The sequence below is a fragment of the Copadichromis virginalis genome, linkage group LG12 (genome assembly GCF_057382275.1).
Source record: "Copadichromis virginalis isolate Kocher_CV1m ecotype Utaka linkage group LG12, C_Virginalis_male_GT1.1, whole genome shotgun sequence".
Classification (NCBI taxonomy): Eukaryota; Metazoa; Chordata; class Actinopteri; order Cichliformes; family Cichlidae; genus Copadichromis; species Copadichromis virginalis.
In genome coordinates, this window is record NC_140629.1 from 20,984,163 (window position 1) to 21,007,655 (window position 23,493).

The 23,493-nt window shown below is 40.7% G+C and overlaps 3 protein-coding genes across 3 annotated transcripts; 1 reads left to right on the forward strand and 2 right to left on the reverse strand.

Moving 5' to 3' along the window:
• Nucleotides 1-13: 13 nt before the first annotated feature.
• Nucleotides 14-9,605, reverse strand: erap2 (endoplasmic reticulum aminopeptidase 2). The gene is made up of 21 exons (XM_085475272.1): nt 9,547-9,605; nt 8,516-8,883; nt 8,233-8,419; nt 7,990-8,159; nt 7,754-7,892; nt 7,528-7,662; nt 7,314-7,434; nt 7,074-7,228; nt 6,854-6,967; nt 6,637-6,768; nt 6,366-6,497; nt 3,925-3,993; nt 3,631-3,806; nt 3,400-3,479; nt 3,128-3,311; nt 2,834-2,990; nt 2,558-2,742; nt 2,255-2,416; nt 1,933-2,073; nt 1,625-1,706; nt 14-1,459 (listed from the first exon to the last, which is right to left on the reverse strand). Exons 2-21 carry the CDS (start codon nt 8,683-8,685, stop codon nt 1,313-1,315), a joined length of 2,838 nt encoding a protein of 945 aa, XP_085331398.1. The 5' UTR covers nt 8,686-8,883; nt 9,547-9,605; the 3' UTR covers nt 14-1,312.
• Nucleotides 9,606-10,186: 581 nt separating this feature from the next.
• On the forward strand, nt 10,187-11,934 carry LOC146696919 (uncharacterized). Its single transcript, XM_085475274.1, has 5 exons — nt 10,187-10,293; nt 10,733-11,044; nt 11,112-11,153; nt 11,248-11,353; nt 11,498-11,934. Coding segments are annotated over exons 1-5 (516 nt in total). The 5' UTR covers nt 10,187-10,238; the 3' UTR covers nt 11,499-11,934.
• Nucleotides 11,935-13,088: 1,154 nt separating this feature from the next.
• Nucleotides 13,089-20,734, reverse strand: rgmb (repulsive guidance molecule BMP co-receptor b). Its single transcript, XM_085475273.1, has 3 exons — nt 20,226-20,734; nt 16,111-16,658; nt 13,089-14,402 (listed from the first exon to the last, which is right to left on the reverse strand). Exons 1-3 carry the CDS (start codon nt 20,341-20,343, stop codon nt 13,644-13,646), a joined length of 1,425 nt encoding a protein of 474 aa, XP_085331399.1. The 5' UTR covers nt 20,344-20,734; the 3' UTR covers nt 13,089-13,643.
• Nucleotides 20,735-23,493: the final 2,759 nt, after the last annotated feature.

A 23,493-nucleotide genomic window follows, 5' to 3' on the forward strand; every position in this document is an offset into this window, starting at 1 on the left:
CAGATACAGGAAGTACAACAAACTCTTTTATTGTCCATGTAGTGAACCGTGTTGGAATCTGGCCATTTGTATAGATGTGGTCAGGGTGAAACTATTACTTACACTGTGGTGGCACTGTTGTGCATTCTTTTTCTCATGTGTGAAAATGTGGGGAAAACAATCTTCATTTAATTGCTTTTTCATGACATGGCTGTAATGTTTTCTTTCCACATGAGGGCATAATAAAAAATCTTGAAAATTTACAAAGTTGATTTCTTTTTATGTTGTTGATATATATAAAAAATTACAGCTTAAAGCAAACAAGTCATTGCATTTGATTTGAATACTGAGGAGCATAGCTGTGCATTAACTGTTGTGTTTAATAATTTGATTTTTGTAAGTACTCATTTAACTGTTCGTGTTTAACTTCAAACCCGTTTGTTTTGATTCTGATGTTTGTGAATGTGTAACAAGGCTTCTGTTTCATTATATGACTCCTTTAGATAACTGGCTTCTGCTCATTGTTCTTGTTCAGGCACATAAAGAATATGGTAAAGCCAGGAACTGTGCAGTGCATTGGAGGGTCAGGAAGAACTCCATTCCTTAAAACATAATTTAACTACTGTTTGCTTTTAATAAGAGTCCGATCTTAGCTATATTTTTCCAGTTTATTTATGTATTTACTAAATTTGACAAACTTGTTTAACTCTTTTCCTCTTTTGGTTTACTGTCATGTGACCCATCTTTCTCAAATTCTGCAGACTTGCCCCTTCTGATGCTGACATTGCTTTTTTCGTTGTTTGTTTTTTACCAGCTTCTCAAATTTTACTTGCGTGTGGCTGATGTCAAAGTCTGTTTGTGTGAGAACAACTGTAGTGAAAAACTAAAAAAATATATAGTCCCAACTCAGTGTGAATTCTGATTATATTTGTGGCTCCCTAATGACTTCATCACTGGTTGCAGTGAGTAGTCAGACTTTGGTCTGTTGTAGCCGTTGCCACCCCTGGCCACCCATGGGCTCCGCCCCTGATGGTGAAGCATCCATTTATGCTGTGTTTCTTGCCTCTTTGGAATGAATCTCTTTGTTTCACACACACTAAAAATAACACAAAACTTATTCTTATACAAACCATTACCACTTAGCTGCCAGTAATTTTTAGTTCTTGTTTTAATCAACAAATTCCCTGAAATTCACATGTTTTGTATTTACAAGTCTGTCAACCCTTCAGTGATTTCAAGCATATACATTTCTGAATAAAAAACAAATAAAAAAAAACTGTGAGATAGTCCCTCTGTGGTATGTTAAAGCCACCACCTTTGTCCCTGCTGTCTTTCACTGCATCTGCTCATTCAGCCATTTTCTCAGCGTCTCCAGGTTCCTCTGAACCCAGCGGACATTTTTCAGTACATTGTCCAGGGCAATCTGAGTAGCTCTCAGCTGAGAAGCCTGTTCTTTGATGGACTCAAAGAATGACTGCACCTGGGGGCAAAAACACAACTATTTAAGTGAAAACAGACAAAAAAGTTCAAAGAAATCTACTCGTTCAATTATAACTGCAACAAGGCTAGCACATATTAGTTATTTGACCTCTCAGAATATCAATATATCTAAACTTCTTTGTGGAATATAAACCATGTTATTTACCTCAGTGAGTTCTTCTGGAGAGGAAAACTGACTTGTGGTGCCAATGATGATGTTTCTAATGCAAAATGAGCCCAGCTGGAACCTGGAGACCAGAAAGACAACAGACAAGAAGGTCAAGACAAATATATCTGAATATCCAGACTGTGGTGCTTGTATGATATGGTACTTTTAAACACTACAACGCAAATCTAGATCACAAGGCCAGTTTGAGGGGGGAAAAAGATTTCACTGAATATGCTATAGTTAAAAATAGCATTAAAAACTGCATTTATATGGCACGCTTTTAGGACAGTCTCTGTTATACTGACTTCTGAACTAGTGTGTCCCAGTTCTTTTTCACAAAGTCCCATGCAAGGTAATGTCCTTTCGGATTTCTGGCTACCATCAGTATGAGAGTGGACAGATCCTGGGATCGAATCACCTTTCCCTCCAAACCCAGCTCCAGCAGGCTGTAACAAAAACACAAACATGAACACAAAGACTACTAACTAAAATTCAATTTCAGCTTACCATACACTTCAATAAGTAGGCTCAGACTTTGAGGTTACTAATCCATACATGCCTCCATATTTACCACAAGGTGGCAGCATTTCTGCTATATTTTCCAACAACAGCATGAAGACAAAATACCCTTCAAGTTTGCTGGTGTCTTTGCTGCTGGCCAAAGCATACAGGATCTTGTGCTTTTGTGCCTCAGAGAGGGAAATCTTGTATGTGTGTAAGAGCGAGGCCCAGCCGTGGTCATCCTGAGCTCCAACTGAATACACAGTCTCTGCCACATCAGTGGGCAGGCTGAAGTAAACACAAACACAGACGTGCATATTAGGGATATGGTGACATATCAGATTATATGAGCTCTCTTAGCACAGGAAAGAGCAGTTGTTTATGTGAATCATATATGTGAATGAGTGTTGAAGTGTAGTTTAGATATACTTGAGGGTTCCGTTGGACTGGAGCCAGTCGCTGAAGTGCTGACGTGCCCGCTTCACACAGGGAGGGTCATCCAGGTGACAAGCCAGTGACAGGACCTCAGTCCTAAGACGGCGCTCTGATACAGTGCCGCTGTCACTCCACGTCTGCTGGTCGATGATGGCACGGAAAAATCGCAAGATGTATGCCTGTAGAAACACAGGACAACAGAAACAACAACTCACATTAAACTAATGCCATAATGACATAAAAAAATCAAACTGTGTCCTGCGTTCTTACCCCCAGGTTATGTGTTAAAACTGACTCATCTCTTTTCTCAACCAGATGGTAAAAAGCTTCTAGATATCCCAGTCCTTGGAGGAGAGGCACTGTGTGCGTTTCCAGTAGCAGATAACCGATTAAGTCTAAGGCTTTATTGAGCGGCAGATGACCAGCGCTTTAGAAGAAATAATTATAAAGAGAAGATTATTGTTTTCTATTTTACTTTTAGTAATCAAAGCTGTTTTCTTATACAGAAACCTCTTGCTAGCTCACGTAAACCACAAACAGTTACACACACAAACATATACTTACGTGACCAACTGAAAGGCGTTGTGTATCAAATGAGTTCTGTCTTTGTAGCTCAGAGCAGTGTGGTTTTCACTCAGCAGTTTAGTCATCACATCCCAGCCACCATCCTCATAATGAACCATGTAATAGCCCGTCATATCAGAGTTTACCTTAACCCAGCTGGCTTCCTCTCCTATATGTATACTATCTGAATAAAACATATACAGTAAAAGTTGGAGCAAAGACCAAGATAATGGCAAAGAAAAGCTTTATTCAATTTTATATTCCCCTCTTACCTGTAGGTGATGTCATCAGGTGTCTGTGGATGGTGCTGGAACTGTCTGTCTTATATGTCAGAGGAATATGCCAAAGGAAACTATACAAAAAAGAAATTTATACTCACAAAAGATACAAATCCTTCATCTTAAACAGAAGTCATGGTAGTAATACATAGAGGAGTTACATGTAGAGTAACATAACAATGTGTTAAATAGTAGAAAATTTTAGAAAGGCATGTGCGTATTTACCCCTTCTGTAAAGTGGACCACTGAGGGTCAGAGGGCAGCACTGTCTTCAGGAATCTGTCCTGTCTAAGCAGCAGACGAGCCCCCTTCCTCGTCACAGTTACCAGAGGGATACCTTTCTGCAGAGTCCACGTGTTCATCATGGCTGTTAGGTTCAAATGTTCCCCAGCAAACAGGTACTGTAGGAGACAGTCCACTGAAATTAACATGCAACCACAATCTTATAAACTATGTGACATTTATATGAGGTAAGCAGCGAAGACGACCCAGTGAGTTTATTTTTAAATGTTTGCTCACTGCATTTTTGGAGGCCTGGCTACTGCTGTAACAGTGTTTCCCTGAGATGAAGTCCTCCTCTGAGCAGGTCTGAAAAACAGAATGAAAGGGATGATTTTATGCTGTCTTTGAATTTTTCTACAATCAGCTGATTTAAATTTGTGTGCAGGATGAGGAACATTTTGGAGTAGGTCTACGGCTTTTGAGCGAGGAGAAATTGACATTACTTTTATTTTTATTCAAAGAAAGGACAAGAGTGCAATGGTGAAATATCAACTGCGTCCAAGACAGAAAGAACTGCTTTATAGTGCTAACAGACCTTCGGCTCTTTGGAACCCAGAGCGATGTTAAAACCGAATGCATGCTGACCCCAGTCCAGCAGCCAGAGCCGGAACTTCCACAGGTAACAAAAACAGTAATGAACAGAAAGGCTTGTAACATTGTAACCTCTGTTGCTACTTGTACCGGTAAATGTCGCTACAGTAAATTCATCTTGGCATTCGCTTTATGAACTCTTTCGGATGGTTTTCAGCTTTGCTTTGGGTTGTCGTTTTTTGTGTTCATTCAGGAAAACTAAAAGAAAGCTCTTGTGTGTATACTCATTAGGATAGGGATTTGTCTTGGTGTGTGGGACTGTAGCCTAAGAATTATATTGCTAACCAGTAATTATGTGACAATGCATTTCAGGTAATTTTACAGAGAAACATGAAAATAATGTAATGTAACGAGTAGTGTAACAAATTACTTTCTTCTGTGAGTAATTAAATAAAGTAACAAAGTAACAAGCAATGTTTATTAAATTACTTTTTTGAGTGACAATCCCAACACGGGTTATAATACACTACAGTCATGGTTCTTGTTATATATATATATATGGGTTTTGTTGTCTCAGTAGGTGCTCAGTCATCCAACGCTTGATAGTCTTTAAGATGAAAGCAATTAGACTTAATTTTCACAAACAGTTGCCTTTATTTCAACTGCTTAAGACTGCGGGTTTTGTTGTCCCTGATCTTGTTCCAGACTCTGTGTGAGTGTTCATGTTTAGTTAGTTTTAATGTTTCATTAGTTATTAGCCTTCTTGGTTAACAACTGTTTTATTCTGGAAGTTTCACATTTTCTGGATTTACTTCCTATTATTTTTCTGCCATGCCAAACTGTTTCGCCCTATTTAGTTGTGTTTAATATCATCACCTGTCAGATTGTTTGTCCTTAATTTTTCTACCTCTTGTTTCTGGTCTTTCTTGAGCTGCTTTTTGATTCCTACCTTGTTTTTTTTTCTAGCGAATTAGACTTTCTGTATCTCAGCTTTTTTTGTTTATTTTGCCTTCCTTGTAAATTTGGGACCTCTCTCTAGCATATCCTGACATGTATTTCATTTAATTTTTGGATGTGATTGTTATAATGGGATTTTAAATTTGCTTGACATTGATAATCCATTACAGTGTACACTGTGATTGCTTTTTTTGTCTCTTGTTATTTTTGCCTGGAAATGCAATGCATTCTTTTTTTTTCAGTCAGTCTGCACTCATTACAGCTTTACCAGGCACAGACAAAACACTGACTGCAGTAAAACAGATTTAATGTTCATTTTGTTTATTACTTTAGCTACTCTAAGCAACTTTAAAGTCTGGGCTAATCGATTTTTGCACCATGAAATAGAAAACCTTAGCTGTTTGGAACGAAAACAAATAACAACAGATCTATAACACTGCTGTTACCAGAAGTTTAAAATGCTTATTTGTAAAACCTACATTTTTATGGGCTACATTAAAAAAAAACTAAAGACTATCATCTGATGGAGTCCCAGCTGTTACAGAAACCATTATAAGGGTAGTGTATTATTAGTCAACAAAAATCTGAGACAGAGTCACGTACTCTGGGTCCCAGTATTCCCTCCTCTCCTCTACTTCATCCTGCCTCTTCTCAGCGATTATGGTTAAGACTACAAATCTTTTTATACTGAAACCTTTAAGCTTGTCTCTGCAACTAGAAAAAAAAAATCCTTTTATATATTGAAATTCTGGATTCTCATCCCAAAATTTCAAGTCAGTAACCCAAAGTTTAAAGTTATTTTCTCAATTCAATTTGGAGTTACTTTCTTAAAAGTTACTGTTTGTATGTCAAGTGTTGTGTTAACATAACATAACTGTGGATCTGTCACGATCTGCTCTTTCATGATAACGTCAAGATGACAAACTATCATAAAAAGGTGAGTATTTCAGAAATAAAAGGACAAGCAGAAGCTTTCAATGAATATTTGTTCTATCTACCTGTAATCAAACTCTTATGTCGCCTTTTTAGTTTCATGATCTACTAAAATAGTTTGGACCACATATGGGGAAAAAAGCCAAATAATGTAAAATATATCTCTGTCAGGCTGCGTGTTACTTTGACCATCTCTCATAATTTACACAAAAGAAAACGGTGCCTTTTGACACAGTTAGCGTAATTTGGGTTCTTACGTTGGCCAGACTGTCCCACAGATCCTGATTGTGTGCATTTTTGTAGCTGTACTTGCGGAGGTATCGCACAATCCCTCTCTGAAACACTTCATCTGTCAGAAAGTGTCGCAGCATGTGCAGGACACAAGCGCCCTGGTAAGAAAGAGAGAAAAGGTCGGGACAAGTCCTGGAGGCTCAAAGGAGTGTTTACATCAAGAAAATGGAAAAAAAAGGTTTTGAAAAGATTTTCTGTCAAAGAAACATTTTGAAACATGCAAAGACAAAGACATACTTTGTCATAAGAGACTGTGTCAAACATCTCTTTGATCTGAGTGGGGTTCTCTGCTGGGCTAGATATTGGCCGAGAGGAGTTCAATGAATCGTGACCCACAGCTGCAAAGCAGGTGTGCAGCAGATATTCCTCCTGCAAGAGTGAGCACACAATATGAATATTAATCTTCTTTCTCAGGTTTAATATTAATCTGTCAATCAATGATTAAAGCACATACCACTTTGAGGTCCGGGTAAGTGGCTTCCACAGAAATGTACTCCATGTATCTGGCAAATCCTTCATTCAGCCAGATATCGTTCCACCACTCCATGGTCACCAGGTTGCCAAACCACTGCCAGCAAGAATTATAATTTTGACTCTTTCTGTAATAAAGTGATTGCCTGACAGCATTTAAACCTACATGTCATTACTGTATGCATACACTGTCATACTCCCACCTGATGGGCGAGCTCATGGCCAATGACCATTGTAACCCAGAGTTTATCAGAAACAGAGGATGTGAGGGGGTCGTAGAGAAGACTGGTCTCTCTGTAGGTGGTCAGACCCCAGTTTTCCATAGCACCAGACTGGAAGTCTGGAATGGCTATCAGATCTGAAAGAAGAGCACATGGATCAGGATACTTATAGTTTATATTTCTGGCTTTGTTCTCAAAGCAAAAAATAATAATAATAATTACCTTGTTTGGGTAAAGGATAGCGAATGTTGAAAAACTCCTCATAGAAGTCTAGCATTTTAACAGCAACCTCCAGGGCATAGTGGGTTTGTTGCCACTTCTCTGGGGCTGCATAGATGGAAACCTGCAGTGAAAACACAAGAAACAGGCACTTAGACTGAGAAAGTAAGGAAGAAATGAAGGCATTTCATACGAGACATTATCATGTAGACCACACCTGCACCCCAGAGGATGTTGTTCCAGTGACAGACTTAAAGTCACAAATGACAAACGCCACGAGGTAAGTACTCATCTGTACACTTGGAGCAAACTGGTCCTCAAGCAAGTCACCGCTGACTTCAACTGTTTTGATCTGAAAACCACAAAAACTCAAATGAAGTGCTTTTGTTTTGTTTTGTTTTCATTTGAACATTTGTGACAACTGGCACATATGCAACACTTACTACTGGCATGTTGGACAGAGAAATGTACTCGGGACGTCTCCTAATTCGTACAGAGAAATTGGCTTTGAAGCTTGGCTCATCGAAACAAGGGAATGCCATTCGAGCACTCGTAGGCTCAAAATGAGTTGAAGCCAAGGTTCTAAGAATAGATATTATCAGATTTTTAGAAAAGACACTTGTAGGTATGTGTAAGATAGCTTACAGTCCATGCTGTGGAATAGTACACCTGGTCTCACCTGGTCTCTCCTGTACTGGTTCTGTAGGTGCTCTTATAGAAGCCATAGAAACCTTCTGCAAGTTCTGCTCCAAACTCGATATACAGGAAATACTTCTGCCCACTGCTGAGCACTCTGGGAGAAAAAATGCCTATCTGCTCATGGGAAGGGTTATGAAGAACTGGGAGGACCTGGAACAGAAGGAGATTGATGGGTCTGATGTAGGCCACAATGACAAAAGAGCTGATGTGCATTCACAACTACCTGTTCTGATAGATGAGTGAGGTTCTGGTCTAATATGGTGGCTTTGGAGATCTGAAGACCCTTGCTGTGTAATACGACCCAGTTTGTATTGTTCTGCACATCAATCTGAATCTGCACTGAGCCAGTGAAACTTAGACTTGTGTGGTTGGGGTGCAGGAGGAGGTGATAGTGAAGAGGAATGATGTACCTGAGATAAATTAAGACATTGACAAATATCCATCAGCTTTCTTGTTATTGATTGATTTATTTTAATACAATATTTAAAAGCGAGTGCAGAACTTACTTTGGTAGGCGAAGGCGACTCCAGGGGAAGGACAGGTTATCGATACTCAGAGATGGTTCCCCTGCAGGATGAGCAGGAGGGCTTGAAACCTGTTGTGAACTCTCTGTGGGCTGAGACCCAACCAGAGACGCGCTAAAGAGGGACAGCACCAACAGCCTGGCAGAGACCATTGCAGACTAAATGAATTTCTACAACCTATTAGAAAGATGCCAAACTCTGACGTGACAGGCTGACAGATAGTGTTAATATCACTCTATCATATCCTGAACACAGGGAAAAAATAAGAGGGAGCTGAAGTGACTGTCAGATGATGATATTGAGGAAGCAAAAGCAAGAACAGCAAGCTCTTGGGACTTCTTTCCTTAAACCTGAAAGACACAAATGAAAGATCATGACCAGATGAGTCTCTGGGACGAACCCTTTATTCTTCTTCTTATCTGTAGAGGTCTAAGAAAGTCCTCCTTCCAAATATGGCAAATGGTTTCAAAGGTGCATGCTGTAAAATTTGGACAAACTGTAATTGATGAATTCTGTGGTTTTTACCTATTTCTACTACCAAAAAAAGATTTTTCAACACTGCAGGACTTAAAGTGACTTCACTTGGAACCCCTGGTCTGATGTTAATTTCTCTTCCTCGCACAGCGAAGCAGCAATTAGAGAAAGGGCTTACAGTAATGGTGTTATACTGAACCACGCTGCTGGATGTTAGGCTACAACATGTCTCGTCCTGAAAGAGAATCCAACATGTGACAAAAAAGCCACATGACTTTCCATGTGGACAAAACAAAATAAGGACACAGCTATAACTGTAAGGTGACAACAGCTGCAGGAGCTGCAGTTCAAATCGGGTTACCGAGACATTAGTTGTGCTGTACCATAGTGAAAAGGTAAGGCTGCTTGCTGCAACCTCTGAGCTCACCAGAAATGCACCAGACGGTGGAAGAGCGTTTAAATGTTGGAGTGTGCTAAAAAAGCCCCGTCTAAAGTCTGCTTCAGATGTAAAGTTTTAAAGAAATGTCAAAATGCGTTACCTCAGTCATTTTAGCTTCATCATGCTTCCTTTAAGGCCCTGCTGTAACTTTCACTTTCCCTTTTAAGTTTCCACCCACTAGTGATGACACAAAACTCTTTGTGTGCGTGTGTGTGTGTGTGTGTGTGTGTGTGTGTGTGTGTGTGTGTGTGTGTGTGTGTGTGTGTGTGTGTGTGTGTGTGTGTGCAGGTGTAACCTACAAGAGTTTTGTCTAATGTTCTGGGTTTGGTGATATTATCAGTTTCTCACCTCAGATCTAACAGCTGCGAGCAGGTGTGTCTCTCCAGTTACTGCAGCTACTCTCTGCTGCTGTCCAAAATACTCTGTCCCGTTCTCTGTCCTGTCCTCTGTTTTGTCCTCCGTTTTGTCCTCTGTTTTGTCCTTTCTCTGTAAATGCAGATAGTGCTTTACATATCCAAAGCTCACACAGTCCTCCTGTCTCTTTCTCTCTGTCCCTGTGTCTGTGTGTGCATGTGTTTGGGTTTTGTGCAGGCATTTGGGTGGGGGCAAAGGGGTTCCATTGTTAGTATAAGGTCACAACAATGAGACATGTGAGTCCCCCACAATGCAATGCTCCTGCCAAAGCCAAATGGCATGCCCCCATTTAGCACACACATACACAAGCCACACAAACACATACACTAACGCACAGAACGATCAGTAATCACAAAAGTCACTCTAACTGAAGCTGACATGACTGAGCCATCCAGGGGTCTCTTCTACCTTCCTATCATCTATTTGTGGACAGGTAAGAAGTTTAAATATATTTTAAAATATATCTTTTGAATCAATATGAAAGAATAATTAGTCTTAAATGATCACATGAATCATAAATGTCCACAACACTGACTTTAAAGAAGGATTTCTAGGAGTTTGGTTTTAAGAGCTCTCCTCTGTAACTGTTGCAAGTCAATAAAAGTTAGTTTAATTATTCACACAGAAAATAGCAGGTAGGAAATATCCTTCATCTCTGGTGGCATACATTAATTTTAGCTCCTGGAGTTACTACATCAAATTCAGAAATACATGTAGTACATATAAACATATCACCACTTTGATTATAAAACATATATGTGTGATAAGAACTCAGCAACGAGAATAATTCATCACTGCAAAGATTCGCACACAACTTACCTCTGTTTTTGATTTTTTTTTTTATTTGATCTTCTGTGCTCCACCTGAATCAGGAGGGGTAGAGGGCGATGTGCTGGCTTCACTGGCACCTCCAGTTCACCTGTCAGGGGAGAGGGTTGGTTGGACCCTGCTGGTGTGCATTGTGAATGACTTCAGGAGAGGGCACTTGGAGGTCAGCTGGAGCTCAGCGTCAGAGGGTCACATGCCCACCACGCCATACAGCATCGCTTTAACCAGGAAGCACAATGTCCCCAATGTGGTGGCTGTTATCACTGTGACAACCAGAGACTGGCCATCATACAGTTGCTCAGTAAGTCGCAAGAGACACTCAAAAAGCAAGAGGAGACGCCGCATCACCTCATCAGGTAAAGATGAGTTCATGTGACCATATCTGTAAATTTGGAGCTGGAATTTCACATTTTATCTTTTCAGATCATCAAGACAAACTGTGCCATGAAGAAGAAAAAATTAAAGGTAATTTGTTGTTGCTCAAAAATGAAAAAAAAAAAAAAATCAATAAATTGACACACGAGGATATCTTATACTGGTCTGCATGGTTTGCTCTCAGGCATTGATGTGTGGACAAACACAGTGGTTATCCTGGTTATGAGGCTGCTTCTCATGAAGATCCTCGCCTTTGACACTCTGATGACCATTTATGTTGTTATTAAGTGGTAAGTACCATCATGCAGTACACAGATGTACCTTTGCATGTCATTGATTATTATACGTATGTAAATCTTCATGTATTTCTATGAGTGTAATTCATTTGATTTTATTTAATTATGTAAGTCTGAACGGAGTATTTGACTTTTCAGATCGATGGAAATGGGTTTCTCATGCAACATATGACCTTGACAAGGAAACTAACCTAGAGAGGATAACTGTTTCTGGTCTGAAGTCTTCATAGAGGAGTTTTCTTCACTGGAAGATAATGAGTATGTTCCCACTCGTGGTTGATTTTAAGGACATGGTTTGACGGATTAAACGGGAAATGATCCATTGCCAGGATGACAGGAGTATGCTGTAACGCTTAAAGACGCGCCTTTTTCAGCCTTTTCACAGAGACATCCAGGTGTCGCTGCCTTTGGCAGTTGAAAACAGATCGTGTTTGTGAGGCCAAACCTGTTATCTGATCAAAAGCTAACCACAGACAGATGGCTTAATGCTTCTGTGGGAAGGTGTGTGTGTACAGTCTCGCTCTTATTTAACTCTAAACTCCTGTGGGTGAATTTCAGCTCAAAGTTTGTTCATTTTTTTTTGTTTGTTTGTTTACTCATTAATACTGTTTTACTTTATTAGTATATTCATTTTTCTTTTTATATTCCTGTGAATGTAAAATTAATAGACAGTAAAATCGAACTGTGTTGACTTTCATGTTTGTTCGCTTTTTTAAATAAAACACTCACACAGTTTATTTCCTTTTTTTTCCTTTTTTGAGAGCCTTGAGTAACACACTGACATATCAACAGATTACCACTAGGTGGCAGTACAATCACATCTGACATTTTTTAAATTATTATTTAACAGCAAGAATATGGAGCTTAACTTCCTCTACGGGGCACTACGTTCATAAATAAGTTAAGTATTTCAACATTGATCAGTCACTCTTCACTCACACATGTTGTAAGAGACCACAATGCCAAAAAAACAACAAAAAAAACTGAGATGAACCAATATCGTCAAACAAATTTGGCGTTCAAAAGGCTCACAGGCTTTTTTTAAAGGTAGAAACTTCTACCAGGTATCAAATTCTTAAAACACAACGCTGATGCAGAAAACACAGCCTAGCGTGATAAGGTTTCTTCAGTAATTTGCACTGCTTTCTCTCCAGTATTTTACATGTATCCCAACAAGGAGCAGCTTGTCAGTTCCAACAAAACCAATCTACAGTAGTAAGTTTAAAAACTAGGGAGAAAAAGACTCCGAGAGGGTGGAGGGTGCTGGTTTGGTGTTGAGTTTTGATTTTCGCTGCACAAGAAACAAAAAAAAATAAAATCTGTCTTTGGCTCAAATTATACGAATAATAAAAAAAAGTAGACCGAGTAAAAAACACGAGCCTGTAAAGTCACAGCGTCTTAGCAAAAAGGCGGGACTTCTTCTAATGCAAATCAGCTGAAATGAAAACACTTTGACACATTAAAAGAAAAACACTGAAGCACCCACAAACACACAGACTCACACAAGCAGTCAAAGTCAGGCATGAGAAAAACAAAGTAGTACTGATGGCATTCGCTGTGACGAGTTTCAAAATACATTCAACAGAACAGCTCACATTACTTAAAATAAAATGCTGAAGCAAATCAGCTAGTACTTGTTGCACTTAAAAATAAATGACATCTCCTATTGTTCTACTTACTTTTACTGTGAAAGGATCCAAAACCAAATCACAGAGCTCCAAAGTTTGAGCTAGTTTTAATGGAGGACATGAAGTGAAAGAAAACAAAAAAACACTGATGTGGATTTGTGGAAAAAATTAAAATAAAGTGCATTTGTTAAAACAAACCTCCTCATCTGAGGTATTCAAAAAAAATCACATCAAATGGCACAAAAACAAACTTGACTCCATTACACAGTGCACTGAAGACAAAATGAACTATTTACAGTCAATTTAAACACACAGAGACATTTGTGTCATTGTCAGGTGCGTTCTATCCAAAGTTGAAGACAGATTGTAGAAGCCGTCGTGACGTCTTGTTTATTTTATTTTGCATTTTTTACCTCCAGAGAGCTGATTCTCTTATAGTTAGTGACACCAGCATGTCCTGCGTCCACTGGGAGGTCTTTCACCTTTAAAGAAAATTAAAGTCCTAATAACTGCTCAGGCTGCTGGTTCCTCACTGCAAGAAACAGGTGCCAGTGTTAAGTATCAGTGCTCAGCAAAAAACTTCCAAACCATTTATTTGTAGTGCACACACATACCCAGACCTACACACATACAGGCGCACACAAAGACTCCCGCTATTACATCAACACAGTGCTCAGAAAACATGGCAGGAGCAGGGCAAGCCGTTTGAAATTTTGAGAATCAAAGTGTAAAGAGGAGGTGGCAAAACTACGGGGGTAGATCCTCCAGCTGTCCCGGTGTGGATGGAGACTCTCCATATCCTTCTGCGCACTGTATGCTGCCACTGTGAAGTTAGCATCCCCGGTGGTCAGGAGGTCAAACACACAGGAGTGGAAGTAAATGTCCTCTACCTCCAGTTGCTCCCTGCACCGCTCCCTCGCCCCCTCCACACCAGAGACCTGCGTGGAGCCGTAGGCGGATGTTTGTGTCTGTGAGGAGTAGCTTGGCCGACGTAGCTGCTGAAGCTGCAGGCCAAGCGCAGGAGGGGAGACGGGCAGGGGAAGATGCCCCGCCTGGTCGATGCGCTCTGCGCTGGGGCAGCCGTTCAGGCAGAGCTGCAGGTCCTGGGTGGCATCGTAGGCCTGAGCCAGCTCCTCTGGGATCCGCACCGCCAGGGTCAAGTAGCGCCCCAGTTGGCGAACAATTACAGTCACGCCGATGTAGCCAGCGTGCAGCTCCACGTGGCGCCCTGGGCTGCGCTCGGAGATCCACAGAGCCCGGACCTTCCTGCTTGCTCCGTCTGCACCAGCAGAATTGTGCATGGGGTCGCCACTGCTCACGGTTCCATCATCAAAGGCGGCCGGAAGGTTGTCCGTGACGGCCTGGTAGACCCTCTGGTCCGTACAGCCCTCGTAGGGTTTGAAGATGATGGTGATCTATAAAGCAGCAGAGCATCAGGTAACTTAGAGGAACACTTCAAATGTGTTCAGTTTACAGTTATTGAGACATTTCATTAATTTCATTTTACATGATAGAAACAATTGTAATCAAAAAGATGAATAGAGCAAGTAAATTAAAAATAAATTAATCACCAACTAATTTAATAATTTCCTAATGAATTTCAGTGGCTTTTGGACCCTGTCAGTGAAATATCTTTAGCAAGCAGACTGCTAGTTGAACAAAACAGAAAATATGAATATAGCTGCACTTTGGTTGATCAGGAAGACAGAAAATCCTAATAAATCATAAAATAATAATAAGCTGCAATTCCAACTATCTGGTTAGTTTAAACCTTTTAAACAAATGTTTGATACATTTCCCTTTTTTGTGTTGTAACTGAGCATCCTGGGGTTCCTAAAATAAAAAGAGTCAATTTATTCAGTTTAGTTCATTTTATGCACTAAACTGTTAATAATTGAATCAAGAAAAAAAAATCTCATGACAAGCAGAAGAAATTTCCATCTGTCTGTTTTTCACAAATATCAACACTCACCCACTGCACAGGTCACCAACTCTCATCAGGCTACATTTGAGAAATGACTTAATGACTTTTTAACAAGTTGTAATTTGACACAGCTATGCAAACATGCTTACACATGCACGCACACGAACACACAGGCTGGCAGAAACACACACACACACACACACACACACACACACACATAGGGATCCAGTGGTGAGTGGAAGCTGGAAGTGGTAGATGCAGGGTGTGGTGTGAGCATTACGGTTAGCACTAGCATCATAGTTCCGGTGAATGGCTGCTTTGTTCATATGACAGCCGTGAGGAATGAGACCTGGCAGGCCATTAAGCCTGGAGGGCCGTTAATGTGTGTGAAAGAGTGTGTATGTGTGCGTGTCTGTGTCCTTAATAATCGTGACTAATAACTTGCCCCACCTCTGACACAAGGTCAAACCTACAGCTCCAAAGTGTAGCAGCTGTACTATTTGCTTAATGTGTGTGTGTTTCTGCGAGTGTGTGCGTGACTAAGTGTATGCACGGGTGTGTATGTCCTTTAATAATTAAAGCTATCGACTGTGCTAGAAAGTGCAGATGATCGCGGGGAAACAACATTGCTTCTTTAACACCACAAAGATCACCTTGTGTGGTTCGTCATCCATTTAGTGGTGTGTGCCTGCGTGTGTGCTTGTGAGTGAGCGTCTTCTGCACTGTGTCCTCTAAGACACACAGTGCCGTAAGCAGAGCGCAAGGAGTGCCACTCGTGAACTTATGAGACACACGCACAAGTGCTTGCAGACACACACATAAGTAAACAGTGGGTCCTTTCACACATCTCATTTCATGTTATTAAAGGTCAGGCTGTACGCAGACATTAACCAAGTTAGGTTTCTAACACTGCTTCAGTCACAAGAGTTAAGAGTCACAAGATTGAGGCTGTTTGCCTTACACCTGTGAGTCTATGGGAGCGAGAAACACTCAGCATGAGAGTCAAGGAGAGCATGTTTTCCAGTTTGACTTTGATAAGATTTCTTATTCTGACGTGCATAAAAGTAGCTTGGACGTCATTATGGAAACCCAAACAAGAGATATATAACTAGACTGTTAACCCTGCTTGCACTTGTAAGAGTGTTTCAGCTTCAAAAATGGAAAAATAAGAGCCCAAAAGCCAGTTTCCGGTTCCTTACCTTATTGGTTGCTGTTGCACTGGAGCCAGGAACCACAGGAACATTAGTGACCTGCACTGAAAGGTAGTCGTTATCAATAAGAGGCCATGCTCCCTCCACTTTACAAGTCTGGAAGCTGTCCTTGAATGTCCTCAGGTGGGGGTCACCAAAGAGCCCACAAAACAGGTACTCAGCCCGAGAGTGGCTGTGGCTGTGAGTGTGTGAGTGTGAGTGAGCGTGTGCATGGGATTGCGTGTGGGCGTGCTGAGTGCGGCTGTGATAGTTGCATGGCTCAAAGGGAATCTCAGGGTGTGTGGGAGAAGTGGGGCCGTCTCTGGAGCAGTTTCTCTGGCTCATTAGGTCTGAGATGCCCAGAACAGCCGAGTGGAAGACCAGGTTTCCACGGCAGGCCTTTGCTGTCCTCTGAGTGCAGGCCGAGTACGCACGCAAAGCCTTGCAAAATTCAGTGTGAAAGCCATCCACCGCAGGGTTCAGGTGGGAGGTCAGGGAGACAAAGTCGGTGGTGCACTTCTGGATACGACACTGAGGTGTGGCCACCTGGCACTGACCTGAAGAGGACACACAGATAGAGTCTGGAATACTAATATATAATACACACATGTCTGATAATTTAGGCATGAACTAGACACAGTTATGTCTCAGTGGAAGTGAAAAGGTTGTGCAATCACACAAGACTACCAAGGTTACGTGTGAAGAAAGCTTTGATTTTAAGCACGCAGTGATATGAGTCTTTTTACAGTCTAATAAAAACCTAATAAAACTAGAAAAAGAACCAGCTGTTGATTGAAAGTCTGGATCAATCATCAGTGCCGCTCTGTGAGCGTAATAAACCTGAAGTGTAATAAACCAAAGAGCAACCGGAGAGAGGGAAGACGAAGCATGTTTTACCACAAGCAGTGAGATAAAAGTGCCCATACAGCCAAGGAGCACACAGCATATAGAGCATTATAGACAAAGGGAACAGGGCAAAGCAGCTGTGCTGTGAATACAAACACAACACAGTGACTTTTTGAAGCTAATAATCTTCGTCAGCAAGGTGCTGAATAATTGTGTTAGTGATCCTGGGTGGCTTCTGCAGAGGAAAAACATAATCAAAAATGCACCTCGTGTAGCCATCAGAAACAGATTTCCCTGATGTTTTATCTTTTTCTGCGTTTCTAAATGTAACGAGGGTCAAAGTCGCCTTTTATATCATAGATCATCGGAGAGAGAGAGAGAAAGATAGAGCGAGAAAGAGATTAGAGACCAGACCTAATGCATTAGTCACAACGTGCTCCAATTAGATTAGGCCAGAGAGAGAGAGGCTCTGCAGTGTATGAGCAGCTACACACACACACACACACACACACACACACACACACACACACACACACACACACACAGCAATAGCTATCTTAGAAAGAATGCTGCTTGTACTTCCGTTAACCACACACAGTCGGTGATCTTTAGATGATGGTCTCTTAATGGCCAAGAAAAGGCTGAAAGTGCAAGAGTTTTTACAGAAACGATCACTCAAACGTTACTCCATCACTTAACCAGCTGGCAGCACACGTCCGCTATTCTCTGTCGATTTATCTGATTTTAGAGCATGAAGGAGTGTGATGCCACCAAATGGGGGCAGTAATGCTCTGAATTTTGCTATTCGGGGTGCAGGTACGGACCCTCACTCACACTGCGCTTTAGAATCTTTCTCCTAACTGTTAAATACTGACACCAACCCACAGACACACACACACACAGGCTGCCTCCTATGCCAACCACCGCTGCACAGACAGGTCTGAGTACTGAGGACACATTGTGTCTTTGACTGGTGCACCAACAGCCTCCTTCTTTCCCTCCAATCTAGCCTGCAGTACCCAAATGCGACTCCCAATCTAATCAGAGCAGTTTGTTCTCTTTCAGAAGTTATCAGGATCATGAGCTGCTGCACAAAAAGCACTTATTCACTAATATTTTCTCCGAAGGATAACTTAGCGAGAAGCAAGCTGACCCTCTGACTGCAGGGCTCTGGCATTAAACCATCGATCTGCAAAACCTTACTGACGGAAAGCTTCTGTTGAAGTTTACACCACTGTGTCGCTCCCATGCTGACCCTGCACTCTGACCTCTCGGAAATAAAAACTAGGATTTCCATATGATGCTTAATAACGTCTGTAATATTTACACGTTACATGTTAAAGCACAATTTTCTTATTTGCTTCTGAAAACATTCATGTGATCTCCTTTGTAAACAGTTTCTCTAAATTAGCATATTTTTTGCCAAGTAAAGCCGAGGTGATGAATACTGCGGTGGCTGGCAAATACTATTAAGAGGAGAATACACAACTCCTCGTGTGTTTAAAATTGCCTTCAACATTGCTCCTTATCCTCTGTCTTCCTCGCGTTCAATATAATCCCACAGGACTCGAATCTTCTTCTCTCTCATATCTTCAGTTTTCTCTCTTTTTTTTCCTTTGTAGCCTCATTCCCTGGCCAGCCTCACCTCCTTACTGCCTCTCTTCCTGAGGCACCTTCTCTACCATCAGACAGAGGTCATAAGATCAACCAGCTGAATCTCAATGGCTCGGTTTAGCATTTTTTTTTTTTTTGCCTCCCAATCTCGCTGCCTTCAACTCCTTTGATCTCTGGAGATCAGGAAAGGATCTACTGGGATCATTTCTCAACCAAGGGAATAGCTCCAGAAGTGCTTATTGATCACCTTGTTGTGTGCACTCTCTCACACGCTGAGCTCAAATCACACAAACACCCTTTCCATAGCTTTAAGCTGCAAAGCTTTACAGGAGCTCACTCTCTCTGTCGTCGGCCAGACACTGTGAACAATAGTCAACAATTCAGACCCTCCTTCCTCCCTGCCTAAACAGACACATGGGGCTTACAACAAAGAAATGTATCTAAATACCCCAAAACATGTACAAGTTTTAACAAATAAAACATTCTGTTTGGCTGGACAAACTAAAAAAAGAACAAACAAAAAAACACATTCTTTCCAGGTGACGCACGTGCAACATAGGTGCCAAGAGGGTCTTTAATGTGAAGTGGGTCTCTCTCTGTGTTCCCATTTTGTCCGACTGCCTGTGCTGTGTTAAACTAATTACTGGAGGTGTGACTGCTCTACAGACAGCCGACCCCCTGCACAGACAAAAACACTCAGACTCAGCCAGATTTGATTTTTTTTTTTTTTGCTGCCTTTTTGCACCAAATGTAAAATGCTTCTGTATCTTTACGAGACAGAAAACCAGACCAGCAAACAGTTTCACAAAAAAGTAAAGAGCTCTGCAAAGCCACAGAAAACAGAAGTATGTCAAAACTGTCACATTTGAGTTTAGTGTCAGAAATCCTTGCAGACACCTTGTTAACGTCCAGTTAACAGGCTCTTCATTTATTAAATTCATTGGGTTTTTTTGTTGTTGTTGTTGTTTTTCTAACAAGCCTTGGATGATTGTAGGGGTTTTAAAAGATAAACATCCACAAATATAAAGAGAAATATGTTGGACATTCAAGAATATGTTCTTAAATTAGATTATCTGATCCTATTTCTTACAATAGACATTATTAATCAGCATCAGCTCAACATTACATGTTTATTTAGGTTTGGCCAGATTTAAATCACAGCACAACTTCCTTTTACATTTTATGATGTGCAGCGGTGGAATAGATTGTTTTGTTTTGTTTGTTTGTTTTTTCTGTAAACGAGTGCACTAAAAGAATTGGTTTATATGGACAAGAGGAGAGGTAGCTCGCTCCTGCCTTCTCTCCCCCTCCTCCATGAGCCATTAAGAGGCAGACAGGAGAATGACGGCCCAGGAGAGAGGAGAAACTCGATCCGTGCTCAGACTGCTGCACTGCCGCTTTAGAGAGAGCCATTGTCAGGCAGCACTGGGCCCAACACAAGGATCAACCGCACAGTGATTACAAATGCTTAATAACTAACAAAGTGTTTCAATCACCATCAAGTGATGGCGACTGAAAAGAAATGTTGTTACTATGGTTATAGCTGATGGAGTCCGCAGTAATTAGTTCATCACTGAATATGAAAGTAGATAAATTACAGATCAGTTGCTACTGTGACCCAAAGAGATTCTGGGTGTTGCAGTGTTGCAAGTGTGATTAGTTACCTATGTGAGCACCGCAGCACAGAGCGATGATCAGCAGTAGAAGCGGCCGGAAGCGGCGCACCATAGACGGGGAGGTGAGGCGCTCAGCCCCGCGGCAACAGCATCCGGCTCTCCCCATCCCCGTCCATGCAGGGCCAGGAGGGGAGAGTGGACAGACCTCCAGAGGGCGAGGACGGGTGGTGTCCAGGCCTTCTCACTACTTCTTCTGCCCCTTCTTCTTCACTCTTCTCTCCTTCCTCTCCTCCACGGGTGCGCAGGGGCATTAAAACACAGCTGCTCCGCGGAATGCAGGGCGGAGGGGGAGGTGGAAAGGCACAGAGAGGAAAGAAAATACAAAGTACAACCAGAAGTCACTTCGTCGACACTTTTACTTTTTTCTCTCCTTTACAAATCCAAACCCCACGTGATTAGAGTGCGCTCCCGCTGCAAGCCGGACTTTTGCCTTGATTATGATCACTCTCCTCTCTCGTCCAGAACACGCACAATCATATCCCTCCCTCCCTCACCGGCCAGGCGGAGGTTTCTCCTGCTCTCCTCCCATTTCACTTTCTCCTCCTCCTCCTCTCCCACCCCAGCAAATCAATAGAGAATCAACCAAACCCTGCTGGCGGAAAACCCGCCTATACCACATTGATAGAGAGAGAGAGAGAGAGAGAAAGAGAGAGAGAGAGAGAGAGAGAGAGAGAGAGAGAGTATATAAAATAGGACAAAAACAAATAAATAAAAATCTGATAAAAGTTATGAAGTCTAGGTAAAGCAGCACTGTATAAACTAAAAATAATAATGAGCTTATTGATTTATTCAATTCACTATTTAATTGCGCACGAACAGCAAGAACATTAGAACAAAATACAAAAGGAAGTCGAACATTTGACGATGAACAAAAATGTTATTCAGAAAAAAAATCTTAACTCATGTTTAAAATGTAAAAGGAATAGAAATACTAATGCAAACATGTTGCAAAAATAAGGGAGGCTATTCAGTAGCTGTGGAAATGTTAAAGGATTTTACAAGGTGTAATTAGAATGGCATTCATTCACAGGTAAATAAGCCTCTTAAGAGTAACAATAAAATCACATTTTATATTTTAGTACTGATAGGATTTATATCATTATTAGTACTTCTAGTTTGCACAAATACAGGTAAGTGCAAACAATTTCCCTTTTATTTTGTATGTCTGTTGTTTCTGAAATCCCACATCAAATAAGTGTTTGAAAATTAACCATACTACACTCGAAATACTCCAAAAGGACACCTCTTAATCTCATAAGTCATATCCAGCCTACCCCATGTGTTCCCCATGGCTATAATAGAAATCATAAATCATATAAATCCACTTATTAAACTCGGGGATATACAGTATTGGGCAAAAGTCTGTCTTTATATTTTTCCAGGCTTTTTTGTGATTTTTTATAAAGTGGTCTTGAGCAATGCTTCTCCAGGCTTTCTAAAGATCTTTCACAGTTTTGATTTGTTTTGGACATTTTCTGCTTTTTTACTTATTTTCACTTATTTTCAGGTATAGTCCTTATACCTGATCATTTGTTTGTTTGTTTGTTAAGCAACTTAACACTGACCTATGAATCATTCAAGCACAAACTGGTATCTAACACCAGTGTAGTGTCTACACTGTAACTTTAGACACTTGGAAACTAGCAGTTTGATTCAAAAACACAGCATTTGTTTTAATTTCTTTAGTTGACATGATGTGCTGTGTGTCCTTAAATTTGGTTTTTTTTTTAATGAAACTGCACAAGTGAAAGACCTTAAAAATGATCTTCAGCAGACGAAAAGTATCTAAAGTCATGTCTTTAAGAAACAGGAACAAATCCAGCAAAGACCTGATACAAGACCTGACAGATGCATCTGACCCTGCACTCCATCCATCTACTGTTTGCTTAAGTCTCATCAGATATGGTTTCAGTGGAAGGGTGGCTGTCAAGAAGCTATTCTTAAGAAAGGGAAACCGAGAGAAAAGGCTGAGGTATGCCAAATTATACAAAAACTAAAGACTCAAGGCCTTTGCACAGTATTGTAATTAATAATTAATTAATCAGTGAAATTAGCTGGATGTTTTGTGTGCTGTTATTCAGTCTGTATTCAGTGACACAGTGGCTTAGTCCATGCTTGAGTTTTTATTTTGTGCTTCCTAAGAATTAAACAAACTGAATGGAAAAACATGTAGCGTACATTAAACTTGATTTAATAAGTTTGTATCCTTCCTTACCTTATTGGAAAAAATAAAAAAAATAAAAATATGTTGACAGACACAGAACTAAACACAATGCCCAGATGATGTCTGTAACACACCGTCCAAACATGTTCACACCGAAACCATCGTAATGCTGTAAAGTAAAAAGAACAAAACTGCCGAAAGTTCAGGAGGGAGTGTAAACAGAGATAATGACAGCCACTAAATATATGCAAAGTAACTTGTGCCTTGCTATCTTTATTGTTCCAGCTGTAATTCATAAATGAATAACTTTCTGAAGGTTGTGGATTTAAGATCTTTAATAGCAACAAAAAAAGAAAAAAAAATGTTTAAACAAGTACACACACACACACACACACAAAACACAGGATCCTATTCATGAACATTAATTCTATATTCTGTACTAATTCATTTAATCAATTACACCACAGCTGAGACCAGAGATCTGAGCACACCGAAATTAACTCACCCCCCTCCAAACACACACACACACACACTTTGTCCAGTAACACATGCATTCACACACCCGTCCATGAATGCATGTGTTACATACAAAGGCCATCTGTTTCCAAAACTTCCAGCTTGTCTTCACCTCCACACCTCTGCCTCCCATCTCCACTTCTGCCTTTCTCCACCTCCGCCTATACCTCCCCTAAACCTCTCTACTGCAAACAGCCTATCATTCAACAGCTCGCACCACTCACCATAATACACCTGTGTGTTCATGTGTGAGTGTGCCAGAGTGTGTAAGTCTTGACAGCTCGCATTGTTGCAAACGCATCAAAGGCACAATATCAAATTACTCCCACACTTGTGCTTTTTTTAAAGCCATCAGTGTAAAATTAAACCCTTATTTTTATAAGCTCAACAGTTTAAAATGAAAATCTCATGTTTTCAGCACACACACACACAAAAATACAGCTGTATATTATAAATATATTATCGATTATTTTTATGTGCTTTACCCGCAGGGTGTTGCTGTGCACTTTATCTTGAAACACATACATTACATGGCAGCATCAGAATGATGAAACTCAAAGTGCTTGCATGCATAAA

What these genes read in the sequence shown, in the direction of transcription:
- rgmb (XM_085475273.1), bottom strand. Translation starts at nt 20,343, where the DNA reads ATGGGGAGAGCCGGATGCTGTTGCCGCGGGGCTGAGCGCCTCACCTCC. An exon ending in GTGCTGCGGTGCTCACATAG is followed by an intron (nt 16,659 to 20,225) that starts GTAACTAATCAC and finishes TGTCCTCTTCAG; the next exon opens with GTCAGTGCCAGGTGGCCACA. An exon ending in GTGCAACAGCAACCAATAAG is followed by an intron (nt 14,403 to 16,110) that starts GTAAGGAACCGG and finishes GCTGCTTTATAG; the next exon opens with ATCACCATCATCTTCAAACC.
- erap2 (XM_085475272.1), bottom strand. Translation starts at nt 8,685, where the DNA reads ATGGTCTCTGCCAGGCTGTTGGTGCTGTCCCTCTTTAGCGCGTCTCTG. An exon ending in CAACATCCTCTGGGGTGCAG is followed by an intron (nt 7,435 to 7,527) that starts GTGTGGTCTACA and finishes TTTTCACTGCAG; the next exon opens with GTTTCCATCTATGCAGCCCC. An exon ending in TGTGGGACAGTCTGGCCAAC is followed by an intron (nt 3,994 to 6,365) that starts GTAAGAACCCAA and finishes TCTGTTTTTCAG; the next exon opens with ACCTGCTCAGAGGAGGACTT.
- LOC146696919 (XM_085475274.1), top strand. Translation starts at nt 10,239, where the DNA reads ATGACTGAGCCATCCAGGGGTCTCTTCTACCTTCCTATCATCTATTTG. An exon ending in TATCATCTATTTGTGGACAG is followed by an intron (nt 10,294 to 10,732) that starts GTAAGAAGTTTA and finishes CACCTGAATCAG; the next exon opens with GAGGGGTAGAGGGCGATGTG. An exon ending in ACGCCGCATCACCTCATCAG is followed by an intron (nt 11,045 to 11,111) that starts GTAAAGATGAGT and finishes TTATCTTTTCAG; the next exon opens with ATCATCAAGACAAACTGTGC.